Here is a 10,669-nt window from a genome sequence, read left to right on the forward strand (position 1 = left end):
ATGAGGGGGGGGCCCTGTGGGGGAGGAGGCACCCATATCCCTGGGGTCCCCCGTGGCAGTGCCCCCGTCCTGGGCTGCAGGAGGGGGGGTTCCTGCCCCTGTGGGGGTGTCCTTGCACCTGGGGGGGGGGTTCCTGCAGCTGGGGGGTGTTCCCTGTCCCTGGGGAGCAGCGCAGGGTGCCCGGGGGGGGCTCAGTCCCTGTGCCCAGGAGGGGGGGTGCCGGCGGGGTGTCCCTGGTGCAGCAGGGGGTGCCCGGGGGGGGGCTGTTTTGCTCCGCGGGTGCAGCACGGGGGGGTCCGGGCGGGGGGGGGGCGGGCCGGGCCGGGGGGGCGGGGCCGGGGGCGGGCCGGGGCCGGGGCTATAAAAGCGCCGGGGGCGGCGGCGCCGCGTCCCCCCCCCGGCGGCGGAGCGGAGCGGAGCGGGCGGCGGTGCGGGCTGCGCTACCATCAGCAGCGGCGGCTCTGCGGGGCCGCGCCGGTGAGCGGGGGGGGGAGCTGCGGGGCTGGGGGGGACGCGGGGGGGGTGAGACCCTTCTGACCCCTTTCTCCTCCCCCTCCGCCCCCCCCCCCCCTTGGCCTTCTTTCTCCGCAGGTCTCAGCCACCCCCCAGGCTCCTCTCCAGCTCTGCCCGTCCTCCCCCTTCCCGCCCCCCCCCCCCGTTTTTATTCGTCCCCTCGTTTTGTACCAGCAACGCCGCCCCCCGCCGCCCCCCCCCGCAGCAAGATGGTGCAGAAGAAGTCGGAAATCCAGGGGTTCCACCGCTCCTTCAAGGTAAGGCGGGGGGGGGCCGGGCCGAGATGCTGGGGCCGGGGTGGGCAGGGCCGGATCCTGCTCGCTGCAGTGCGCTGCGGGACACCCCGACACCTGCCGGGGGGCCGAGCCGCCCCCACACTGCCCCCAAAAGCACCTGGAGGAAGGAAGAAGCCCCGGTCCCACTGCTGCCCCAAAGCCGCAGAGGGACGGATCCTGCCCTGCTGTGGTGCCGGGGCGCAGCTCAGCTCCTGGGGTGGGCGTGGGGCAGGCGTCCCCGCTCCCCTCTGTGCCCCAGAGCCCAGTGGGGGTGTCAAGCTGCGGCATGGGGCCGCGACACCCCGGGCACACAGGTGGGAGTGTGGCACCCACCAGGCCCTGCGGCAGGACCTGTCGTGCAAGAGTCTTGCACGAGGGCCAGATCCTGGCAGCACGGAGCGCACGTCCCTGCTTGCACCGCTGCGGCCAGGCACTGTCCTACCCCCGCATCCATCCCGGTAGTAACCCTGCGTCCGTCCTGGCCGCTGTCAAGGTTGGGGTGTGCAGGAGGGGATGGATCCTGTGGCCACCCTGCTGCTCTCAATGCTGCCTCTTGTCTCGGCGCGGGGCTGGGGCTGCATGGGACCTTTGTTTAGTTTGGCTGTGAGCGCTTCGAGGGATGCTGGGAGATCATCTGCAACCTGCCCGGGTTATTTTAGCTGACACCTAATCCTGCTTTTAAGGCTTTTGGCTGGGTTTTCACTCACCACCACCCCCACCCGGCCCCGGGGCCGGGGCCGCGGGGGGGACACCTCGGCCGTGCGATGGAGCTGGTGCGCGGCGGTCGCTCCCCATCCCCCAGACCTTTGTGTGCCGAGGCTGCGGCAGCCGGCACGGGTGGCCTCATCCTGCCCACGGTGCCGCTTGGCAAGGCTAGGGGGGTGCACACAGAGGCCCTGATGCTGAGGCTGTGGTACACAGCATCGAGGGGGGATTGGCTGCCCAGGGCGATGCTCCGTTTTGCAGATTTGGATTTTCAGTGTGGGGGTACACATGGCCCCCCCATGGAGGACACTGCAGGAGCCAGCAGGCTGCTGCTGGCCCTTTCTGGCAGTGTGGTCGTGTTCCCCGCGGGGCTGGCACCAGGGCGGGTTTGGGAGCCAGGCGCTGTCTGCCCCCCTCTGCCTGAGCAGGTTTCATAACCCCGCCGAGGCCGCTGCCTTTTCGCCTCGCCAGCTGGGTGCCACCCTGCTGTCACTGCCCCAGTGGGGAACCAGGGTCCTGATATCTTGGCTGGGTGCTGTGGTAGGTTTGGGGTCATGGAGGCAGCCTCTCCCCTGCCCTGCACCAGGATTTGGGCTGGGGGGTCAGCTGTGGTCTGGTCCTGTGCCGTGGGTTACAGGTGCCTGTGGGTATGATGCTGGCTGCCCCGGATTTGGGGATGGTGTGGTGCACGTGGCCCTAGCACCATCTCCATTGGGAGCCATGGTCAGACCCTGCTTCCCTCCTTCTTCTCCCTTGGGCAGCAGCACCGTGTGCTGGGGTCCTGTGGGAATGGGTGAGTGGCGCGGGTGCTGAAGCCAGGAGTGTGTTGGAGGCCACATCTGTACCGGGACCTCGCTCATGTTCCTATTGCCCGCAGGGACAAAACCCCTTCGACCTGGAGTTCGACCAGTCCAACCACCTGGAGTCTGTCTTCAACTTCGAGTGCCCGTCCCGTCCCGGTGAGCAGTGCATGGCTGCGTCCCAGGATGTTGTCCCCTCGCCTCACCCTGAAGGCTTTGGGGAGGGCCGGGTGACAGGGCTGTCCCCGCGGGACTGACGCGGGTGGCTTTGCTCTGGTGCAGACATGCCTTCAAGTCAACCCATTGACATCCCTGATGCCAAGAAAAGGAACAAGAAGAAGAAGCGCTGCAGAGCCACCGACAGCTTTTCTGGCAGGTTCGAAGGTGAGCGGTGTGCTTGGGCAGGATCGGGTCCCTCCTGCTGTTCTCAGGGCCGGTGACAGGCCCGGGAGAAGGGACAGCAGCAATGTCCCACGAGGTCTGAGGACTCCATCCTCCCTGCTGGAAGCTGAGGCAACCTCTCCCCTGCCAGATGTGTACCAGCTACAGGAGGAGGTGCTCGGGGAAGGGGCCCATGCCAGAGTCCAGTCCTGTGTCAACCTCATCACCAACAAGGAGTATGCAGTGAAGGTAACGCGTGGCTGCGTACCTGGCTCTGCCCATGCCTCAGTTTCCCTTCCCACCCTGTGTCCCCTGCTGTTCCAGCTCCTGCCACCACCCAGCCCTGTGACCATGGTCCCATCCCTTCGCTGCACTCCTCTCCCTGCTAAATTAGGGCGGCCATGTCTCGCAGCGTGGGTGGGGGGGTTAAATTAATGCTTCCAACATGGCCTGCGATGTGCAGTGAGGAGGGGCATGGTGCTCCAAGGCTGGTGAGCTCCAGGCCCATGCGTGTCCTCCCCACGGGACTGTGGCCATGGGGGCTGAGGTGGAGGCCCTGTGGGGGGGGGGTCCAGAGGCTGTGACCTCAGGGGGAGCGTGTTTTGGGGGAGCAGCAGCTGCTGCAGTTTGCAGCCCCAAGCCAAGGGGGCTGCAAACCCCCGTGGCCAAAAAGTGCTGTCAGTTTTTGAGGGTTAGAGTCAAAATGCAGCAGGAACTTGGCTGCCCCATGTAATTATGCACTGGGGAAACTGAGGCAGTGTGGAGGGTGTGTGGTGTCGGGATCTCTGCCTGGCCGGTGGCAGGGATGTGAGCCCTCGTCTGCCCGCACCAGGGCTGGCGGCGGTGCAGGGCCCTTGGCTGCGGCCCCGTGGGAGGGAGCGACTTGGCAGCGTTGCGGGAACGGCCTGTTCTGCTGCCTTAACCCCTTCGGGCACCCCCAGCCTCCGTTAGCCCGGCCCCACACCCCCCCATCCCCCATCCTGGGGATCCCCCTGAGCCCTCTGCCCTGTCCGTGGGGTCCCTCGCTGAGCCCCCCCCACCCCCTCTCCGCATTTCAGATCATCGAGAAGCGCCTGGGCCACATCCGCAGCAGGGTCTTCCGGGAGGTGGAGATGCTCTACCAGTGCCAGGGACACAGGTACTGCGGGGCCAGCCTCGGGCCTCTGCTGGCCTCCCCTTGGCCTCTGCTGGCCTCCCCTCCCTCCCTTTGGCCTCGCCCCGAGCATCTCAGGGCCACGAAAAATGTTTCACCATGGCAACGGGGGGCCAGGTTGGACCCGTGCCGAGGGGCGTGCGGCCGGGAGAGGTCTGCGAGCAATTAGGGCTGAATGTGGTGCCCAAAATCAGCCCCCCCCAATCCCAAATCCCCAGAATGTGGCTGGGGGGTCCTCGGCTGTTTGGATTCAATCACTTGCAATGCAGTTCCCCGCTGGCGCCTGTCCTGCGTAGCTCCCCTGGGGGGACTGATGCTGGCAGTGGGTTGGTGGGCTTGTGGCGGCAGGGGGGACCCCAACTGTTTCGGGGGTGGCACTGTGGGCTGATCCTGCTGTCCCTGCAGGAACGTCCTGGAGCTGATTGAGTTCTTTGAGGAGGAGGAGAGGTTTTACTTGGTGTTTGAGAAAATGAGAGGAGGTGAGCACAGCGCTGGGGGCTCCCCGAGGGGCACAGGAAAGGTGACATGGAGCCAACCCCCGAGCCCCCACTCTGCTCTCGCCCACCGCAGGCTCCATCCTGACCCACATCCATCGGAGGCGCCACTTCAATGAGCTGGAGGCCAGCGTGGTGGTGCAGGATATCGCCAGCGCCCTTCACTTTCTGCACAACAAAGGTCAGCTCAGGCCTGCAGCCCTCACCCTTGTGGGGTTGGGGGAACTTGGGCACCTCCCTATGTCCCCCTGCCCTGGAGACGCCCCGTCACAGCACGGGGTCAGGCCCAGCTCCATCACGAGGTGTTTGGTGGTGCCGAACCTGTTCCTCCAGTCAGGCTGACTCGAGGCCAGCAGCAATTTCTGCCCTTCCCCATGACACAGGCGGTGATTTGGGGTGGGGAGGGACAAGGGGGGGGGGGCTCTCTGTGGTTGCACCTGAGCCCCTCCCCACAGTGGGATTGGGGTGATTTTGGCCCCTCGTTGACTCCATTTTGTCTCCTCTCCCCCTAGGAATAGCACACAGGGATTTAAAACCCGAAAATATTCTGTGTGAGAGCCCAGACCAGGTGAGCAGGGAGCAGCCAGCTGTGGGTTGTGGCCGGGGGGGGTGTCTCATCCCCATCCCCAGGGGTCACCAGCTGCCTGCCCCCCCCAGGTGTCCCCAGTGAAGATCTGCGACTTCGACTTGGGGAGCGGCATCAAGCTGAACGGTGACTGCTCCCCCATCTCCACCCCTGAGCTGCTCACCCCGGTAAGGCCATGAGCCTGCACCCCTGGGTGCCCCAAGCCCCCCTGCCATGCCCTCTACACCCCCCCCCCCCTTGCCCCCACATTATGGGGTCGGGGCTGCTCTCAGCAGCTGTTGTGCTCACCACCCCTTTTGCTTTCTGTTGGGGTTGCGGGGAGCAGCATTACCCAGACACCGCGCCGAATGTGGGGAGCACGATCTTGGGGGGTAACCGCGGCCTCAACCCCCCCCCACCCCCCTCCCCGCTTCTCGCTGGGCTGATGCTGGCAGGCGAGGCCGGGCTTGCGTAATGCGTTCACAAGGGGGGGGCCCTGCACGGCGCGGGGGGGCTGGCACGCAGCCCGGGCTGCCGCGAGCCTTAGCAACAGCCAGCCCTGGCGGAGGCGGCCGCGGAGGCTGGCGGGGAGGGGTGGAGGCTGGGGGGAGGCTGCTGTGATATCCTCCCCCCGCCTCGTCTAGGTCTTATACTGGGGGCTCCCTGCTGCGGGAGGCTGCTTGGGTGCAATGGGGGCACCCTAAAAAGCTGGAGGGGGGCAGCAGTGTGTTATGAGGACACCCCCCCCCCCCCCCCCAAAGCTGGTGCCCGCCCTGGGGTGAGGGAAGCCCTGCTGCCCTTATCACAGCAGCGAGGCCCCATGCAGGGCGTCACCGGTGTTTTTTTGGCACCGGTGTTTTATTGGCACGGGGCAGGGGACGGCAGAGCCCAGCTGATGCAATGCAGCAGCAGTGTGTTTGTGTGTGTGTGGTGGGAGGGGGGGGCATAAAGCACCCAAATGCTCCCCTCACCTCCCCCAGCCCCTCTCACTCCTGCCTTATCCCTCTTCCCAGGGCAGCACCAGAATTTCCTGGGTGTCACGAGTTGCCCGTTCTCAGCCCCGGGGGGGACGCTGCGGGTGTGGCTGCCCCGGGCCCGGCAGGGTTAAGGCTGCGCAGCGGCAGCGTGCCGGAGGGAGGGTGGCGCGTGTTTTTCTGCTGCGGCATCAGCTGCTGGCGCGGCCGGGGCGATTATCTGCTGCCTGCAGCTTTTCTCTGCCCTCGTCACAAGGCCGGCGCGGTCACGTGCGCTGGAAAGCCCCAGAGTCCCGGGGAGGGGACAGCAAAAAGGGACGCGGGGCCTCGGAGGCGTCCCTGCTGGCATCAGCTGTTAACTCCTGCTGCGGCGGAGGAGGAGGAGCGGGATTGTTCTCAGAGACTGGGGTGCTGGGAGGGGGCTGTGTCCCTTGGGGCTTGTTTTTTGGGGTGACCCTTTGGTGACAACCTGCCCCATGAGGGAGGGGCAGTTCCGCAGCATCCCCCACGCAGGGGATTTGGGGACCTGATTTGGGGACCCCATGTTTATCCCCGCAGTGTGGCTCAGCTGAGTACATGGCCCCGGAGGTGGTGGAAGCCTTTAACGAGGAGGCCTCCATCTACGACAAGCGCTGCGACCTGTGGAGCCTGGGCGTCATCCTGTACATCATGCTCAGTGGGTACCCCCCCTTTGTGGGCCACTGTGGTTCTGACTGCGGCTGGGACCGCGGCGAGGCCTGCCACACCTGCCAGGTGCGCCCAAACTCCCACAAACCCACTCCACAGCCCCCCCTCCCCCCAGCTTGTCTGGATGTTTTTTGCCTTTATTTCTGCCCCCTTCCCCCAGAACATGCTGTTTGAGAGCATCCAGGAAGGCAAGTACGAGTTTCCCGACAAGGACTGGGCGCACATCTCCTTTGGAGCCAAAGACCTCATTTCCAAGCTGCTGGTGAGGGATGCGAAGAAGCGGCTCAGTGCGGCCCAGGTCCTGGAGCACCCTTGGGTGCAGGGGGTGAGTGCTGCCTGTTCCCCCCCACACACACACATACACCTCAGTGCAGCACCCCCAAAAGCTGGGGGGGGCCTGCAGGATGCCCGGCTCTGAGCGGCTCCATCTCATTGCAGTGTGCCCCGGATAACACCCTGCCGACCCCCATCATCCTGCAGAGGTGAGTGGGGGTGTGTGTGTGCTGGGGGGGCCTGGAATCACAGAACTATGATTGGGGTTGGGAGGGACCTAGAAGCCCACCCTGTCCCACACCTGCCACAGGCATGATCCCAACAGCCCAGGCTGCCCCCAGCCCCATTCGGCCTGGCCTTGGGCACTGCCAGGAATGGGGCACCCACAGCTCCTCGGGGCAGCCTCAGCCAGGGCCTCACCACCCTCAGGGGGAAGAATTTCTTCCTAATATTGGATTTAAATCAACTTTTAATTTAAAACCAATGCCCATAGAATTGTAGGCTCATGCTGCTTTTTGAGGGGTTCTGCCACAGCTCTTGTGCCCTGGGCAGTGGTTGCAATGTGTGATTTGGGTTTCAGCCACTGTCCAGCCCAGTGCCATGTGCATATGGGGTGAAAGACCCCAAAACATGGGTTCAGCCCATCCACCTGCAGCCCTAAACCCCCGCTCTCCCCCTTAGGAACAGCAGTGCCAAAGAGCTCACCTCCTTTGCTGCTGAGGCCATCGCTGTCAACCGCCAGCTGACACAGCGTGACGAGGACGAAGAGGAGGAAGAGGAGGCGCGACCCATCATCATCAAAGCTACCTCATGGGCCATGCAGCTCTCGCCTCCCTCCGAGTCCAAGCTGGCCAAGCGGCGGCAGAAGAGCAGCCTGGTCAAGGCAGTGGCCGCAGGGCAGCACCTGGTGGCCCCGCTGGTCCTGGTGGCCGACCAGGCTTGAGTCCTGTGCCGTTCCCCCGCATCCATGCCCTTCCCAGCCTCTCCTCTTCTTCTCTCCCCACCCCTCTCTAGCCCCCCTCCCCAAAAACCAACACTGTTTCTAGCTGGTGACAAGATCAGGACTCGTCCTGTTGGCTGGTTTCCAAGGTTTTGCTGATCTTGTAGGGCTGGGGCTGGGAGGGTTTGTTTAAGATCTTTTTTTTTTTTTTTTTAAAGGTATTAAATCAAGCGTGAGGTTGCTTCACCCAGGGCACACTCAAGGACATCTGACAGACACACGGACTTTTGTTTCTTGACTCTTGGTTTCTCCCCTGACATTTCCCACCCCCTCCCCCCCCGCCCCAACACCAAAGGACTCTTTTTATCCGCAGCTGCTTTGACTATTTCAGCTCATTTCATACTGTGAACAAAAGCCCCTCGGTCGCGTTTCCAACAACAGTAGCAGCACTTTAACCTCAGCTCCCTCTGGAGCTGCAGGTTACCCCTGATGTTGGGGAGGGGGCACGCAGGGGGGCCCCATCCTGTCCCAGTTGCGCTTTCGGGGACACGCTGGCATGGTGCAGGGAACTGTGGTGGCCAGAGGGGATGGTGGTGGTGTGGGAGCAGCATCCCATCCCGTCCTGCTGCCTGAAACCCCAGCTTGCAAACCTACTCCCTCTCCCCCTGGCAGCCAGCTTCCAGAATAAGCTATTCACTCACTTTATCCTTTTAATTTTTAATTTTTAATTGTTATTGTTGGTTTTAAACTGCTAGCTGTGCTTCTCTACAGGGCACGGAGAAATGTCTTCCTTTCCACCCTCGCTCCGGCAAGCGGCTCCTTGGGGGTAAGGTCAGAGCATGGGGAGATGCTCAGAGTGGCCCCGATGTGGTACTCCTGCACTGGGGGGGTTTGTGCACCCCTGGTTTCAGAGCAGCTGGAAAACCAAAGGAAAACAACCCTTTGGGAATAACAGGGTGCTCCATGGATGTGAACAGGAACCCCCCTTATGTAGAGACCTGCTGCAGGGCAGCATAACCCAGCCTGGCTTCGGGCTGGCCCTGAGGCTGCGGTGGCAGAAGGGGGTGCCCTGGGGGTGGTAGCAGCACTGAAGGGTCGCCGCGGGGTTGTGGGGCCAGAGGGTTTGGGGTCAGGGTGACAATGGTGTGGGGTCCCCAGGGCAACTGGAGAGAACTGGCTGCATGCAGTGGTGGTCACGGCGCGCGTCTGGGCCTCTCTCGGACCCTGCTGTGGGAAGGCAGGGGTGCAGGCAGGGGAAGGTCTGGGAGATGCTGGATCGAAAAGCCCACGTGTGGGGTCAGAGCCAGGTCCTGCAGCCAGTGGCCATCCCTGTGGCCCCCCCCCCCCCATCCCTTCCCCTGTGAGCACAGGAAGGGAGGATGCCCCGTTTGTTTGCAGTCTCCCACCTCTAACTCAATGCTTGGAGCTTTATATTGTAAAAAAGCAACCTCGACCCATCATGTGCACAGTGAAGGTTGTGGGAGCTCGCTTTGAGCCAGGGAAGAGATTTTCCCGGGTCTTTAGCTGAAGACAGTTGCTGTCTCTGGGGGTGAGGGGGAACTTATCCTTTTTGTTTTAAGACTGCTGACAGCAATACTATGCAATACGTGTTGTTTTTTGTTTCAGGGAGGTGTGTGTGAGTTATCTTGGGAGACGATCGAGGTGGCGGTGGCATTTGGGGCAGGGATCGGCTTTTCTCACCCACCCTGGCCCTTCTGCTGAGCAGCATCAGTGGGCCAGGGGCAGCAGCCCGCCCCCTTCTCCAAAACCACCGTGCCCCCTGATCCGCCCTCTCCCCCGGCTGCCCGGTCCCACTGTTCAGGTGGGAACCCTTCCGGAGAGGCCTCCTTTAAAGGAAAAAAAAAATCCATCTTGATTGTACATTACTTTTTATAGCTTATTTTGTTTTATCAGTTGTAGATAATTCCTTGTTGTCTTATATTAAGAAATACTTGAATGATGTACAGTACGCGATGCCTTGAGCTGGTATTGTGAAAGCTATTGTTAATGCTGCACGCTGCAGTCTTTTTAAAAAAAAAAAAAATCGTGGGATGGGGATGGTGGGGGATGGCTCTGAAATTTTTGTCCCCCCGTGCTTTTGTTAGCAAACAGCATTTCCCCTTCTTCCCACGTGCAAGACCTGTATTTTTACATACATGCACTCTTCTGAAGGCTTGCCGGCGCGTTTTGGCTCGGGGTTCGGTTTGGTGGCGTGGTTGCAGCATGTGGCAGGGTCTCTGGGTCTGTAAGGATGTTTGATGCCTCTAGGCCTGGGGGGATGCCTCTGGAGCACCTCCAGCTCTGTGGGTGCTTGGTGGCAGCAGCGGGGCACCCATGTGTGCTGGGCATGATGCTTGTGCCAGGCAGATGCTTCCCTGTGCTGTGCTCCTTGCCTGGTTCCCCAAAGCCCTTTGGTCCCCCCCTGCTTGTGCAAAGCCTCCCCCATAGAGCATCTGTCATGGAAACCAACTTTTTTTTTTAAAGCTGGAAACTTTAAGCGTTTTGGCTCTCCCTCCTCCTCCCTTCGCCCCCTCCCCTTCAGCCAACTAACTTGACTTAGGACTGGTTAGAAACTTTTACTGTGAAGCTAACTTTTTTTTTTATCGGAATAGGAGAAACTTTCTCCGCTTTACAATTGATGAAGACTGCCAAAGCTGGTTCGACAAGAGTCACGTTAACGCACTGTTGGTTTGTACACGGGCAGCCTCTGCTCGGGGGCTGGCTGGAAAATAAAAATGAAAACAAACAAAAAAAAATTAAAAAGGATAAAAAAACAAAAAACAAGCACTTTACTGTATGTACCAGGTGAACTGATACAGCTGAATTGAAGTTTTCCTTTATAACAATTGTTGATGCCAGAATTTTGTATTCTGTTTTGTAAGAATTTAATAAAAATGCATTGAGACCTA

At 61.7% G+C, this 10,669-nt stretch overlaps 1 protein-coding gene across 4 annotated transcripts; it reads left to right on the forward strand.

Moving 5' to 3' along the window:
• Positions 1 to 408: 408 nt before the first annotated feature.
• MKNK2 (MAPK interacting serine/threonine kinase 2) lies at positions 409 to 10,669 on the forward strand. 4 transcript variants are annotated; one of them, XR_014319121.1, is made up of 15 exons: positions 417 to 477; positions 592 to 770; positions 2,371 to 2,452; positions 2,576 to 2,677; positions 2,826 to 2,923; positions 3,733 to 3,812; positions 4,233 to 4,306; positions 4,398 to 4,502; positions 4,834 to 4,889; positions 4,979 to 5,074; positions 6,419 to 6,613; positions 6,708 to 6,872; positions 6,986 to 7,029; positions 7,502 to 9,582; positions 10,373 to 10,669. XR_014319121.1 is itself a non-coding variant. In XM_082780143.1 (14 exons), exons 2-14 carry the CDS (start codon positions 723 to 725, stop codon positions 7,761 to 7,763), a joined length of 1,407 nt encoding a protein of 468 aa, XP_082636269.1. In that variant the 5' UTR covers positions 417 to 477; positions 592 to 722; the 3' UTR covers positions 7,764 to 10,669. The 4 variants fall into 4 exon arrangements, 2 of the variants coding, with proteins under 2 accessions (XP_082636270.1, XP_082636269.1); XR_014319122.1 differs by having other exon boundaries at positions 7,502 to 8,586; positions 9,387 to 10,669; XM_082780143.1 differs by having other exon boundaries at positions 7,502 to 10,669.

This window comes from Aythya marila, assembly GCF_965140915.1.
Source record: "Aythya marila genome assembly, chromosome: 27".
In the NCBI taxonomy this organism is placed as follows: domain Eukaryota; kingdom Metazoa; phylum Chordata; class Aves; order Anseriformes; family Anatidae; genus Aythya; species Aythya marila.

Excerpts from the sequence above, each read along its gene's own strand:
- MKNK2 (XM_082780143.1), top strand. The coding sequence starts at position 723 with ATGGTGCAGAAGAAGTCGGAAATCCAGGGGTTCCACCGCTCCTTCAAG. Across the intron at positions 2,678-2,825 it reads CTTTTCTGGCAGGTTCGAAG|ATGTGTACCAGCTACAGGAG; the intron begins GTGAGCGGTGTG and ends CTCCCCTGCCAG. Across the intron at positions 6,614-6,707 it reads AGGCCTGCCACACCTGCCAG|AACATGCTGTTTGAGAGCAT; the intron begins GTGCGCCCAAAC and ends CCCTTCCCCCAG.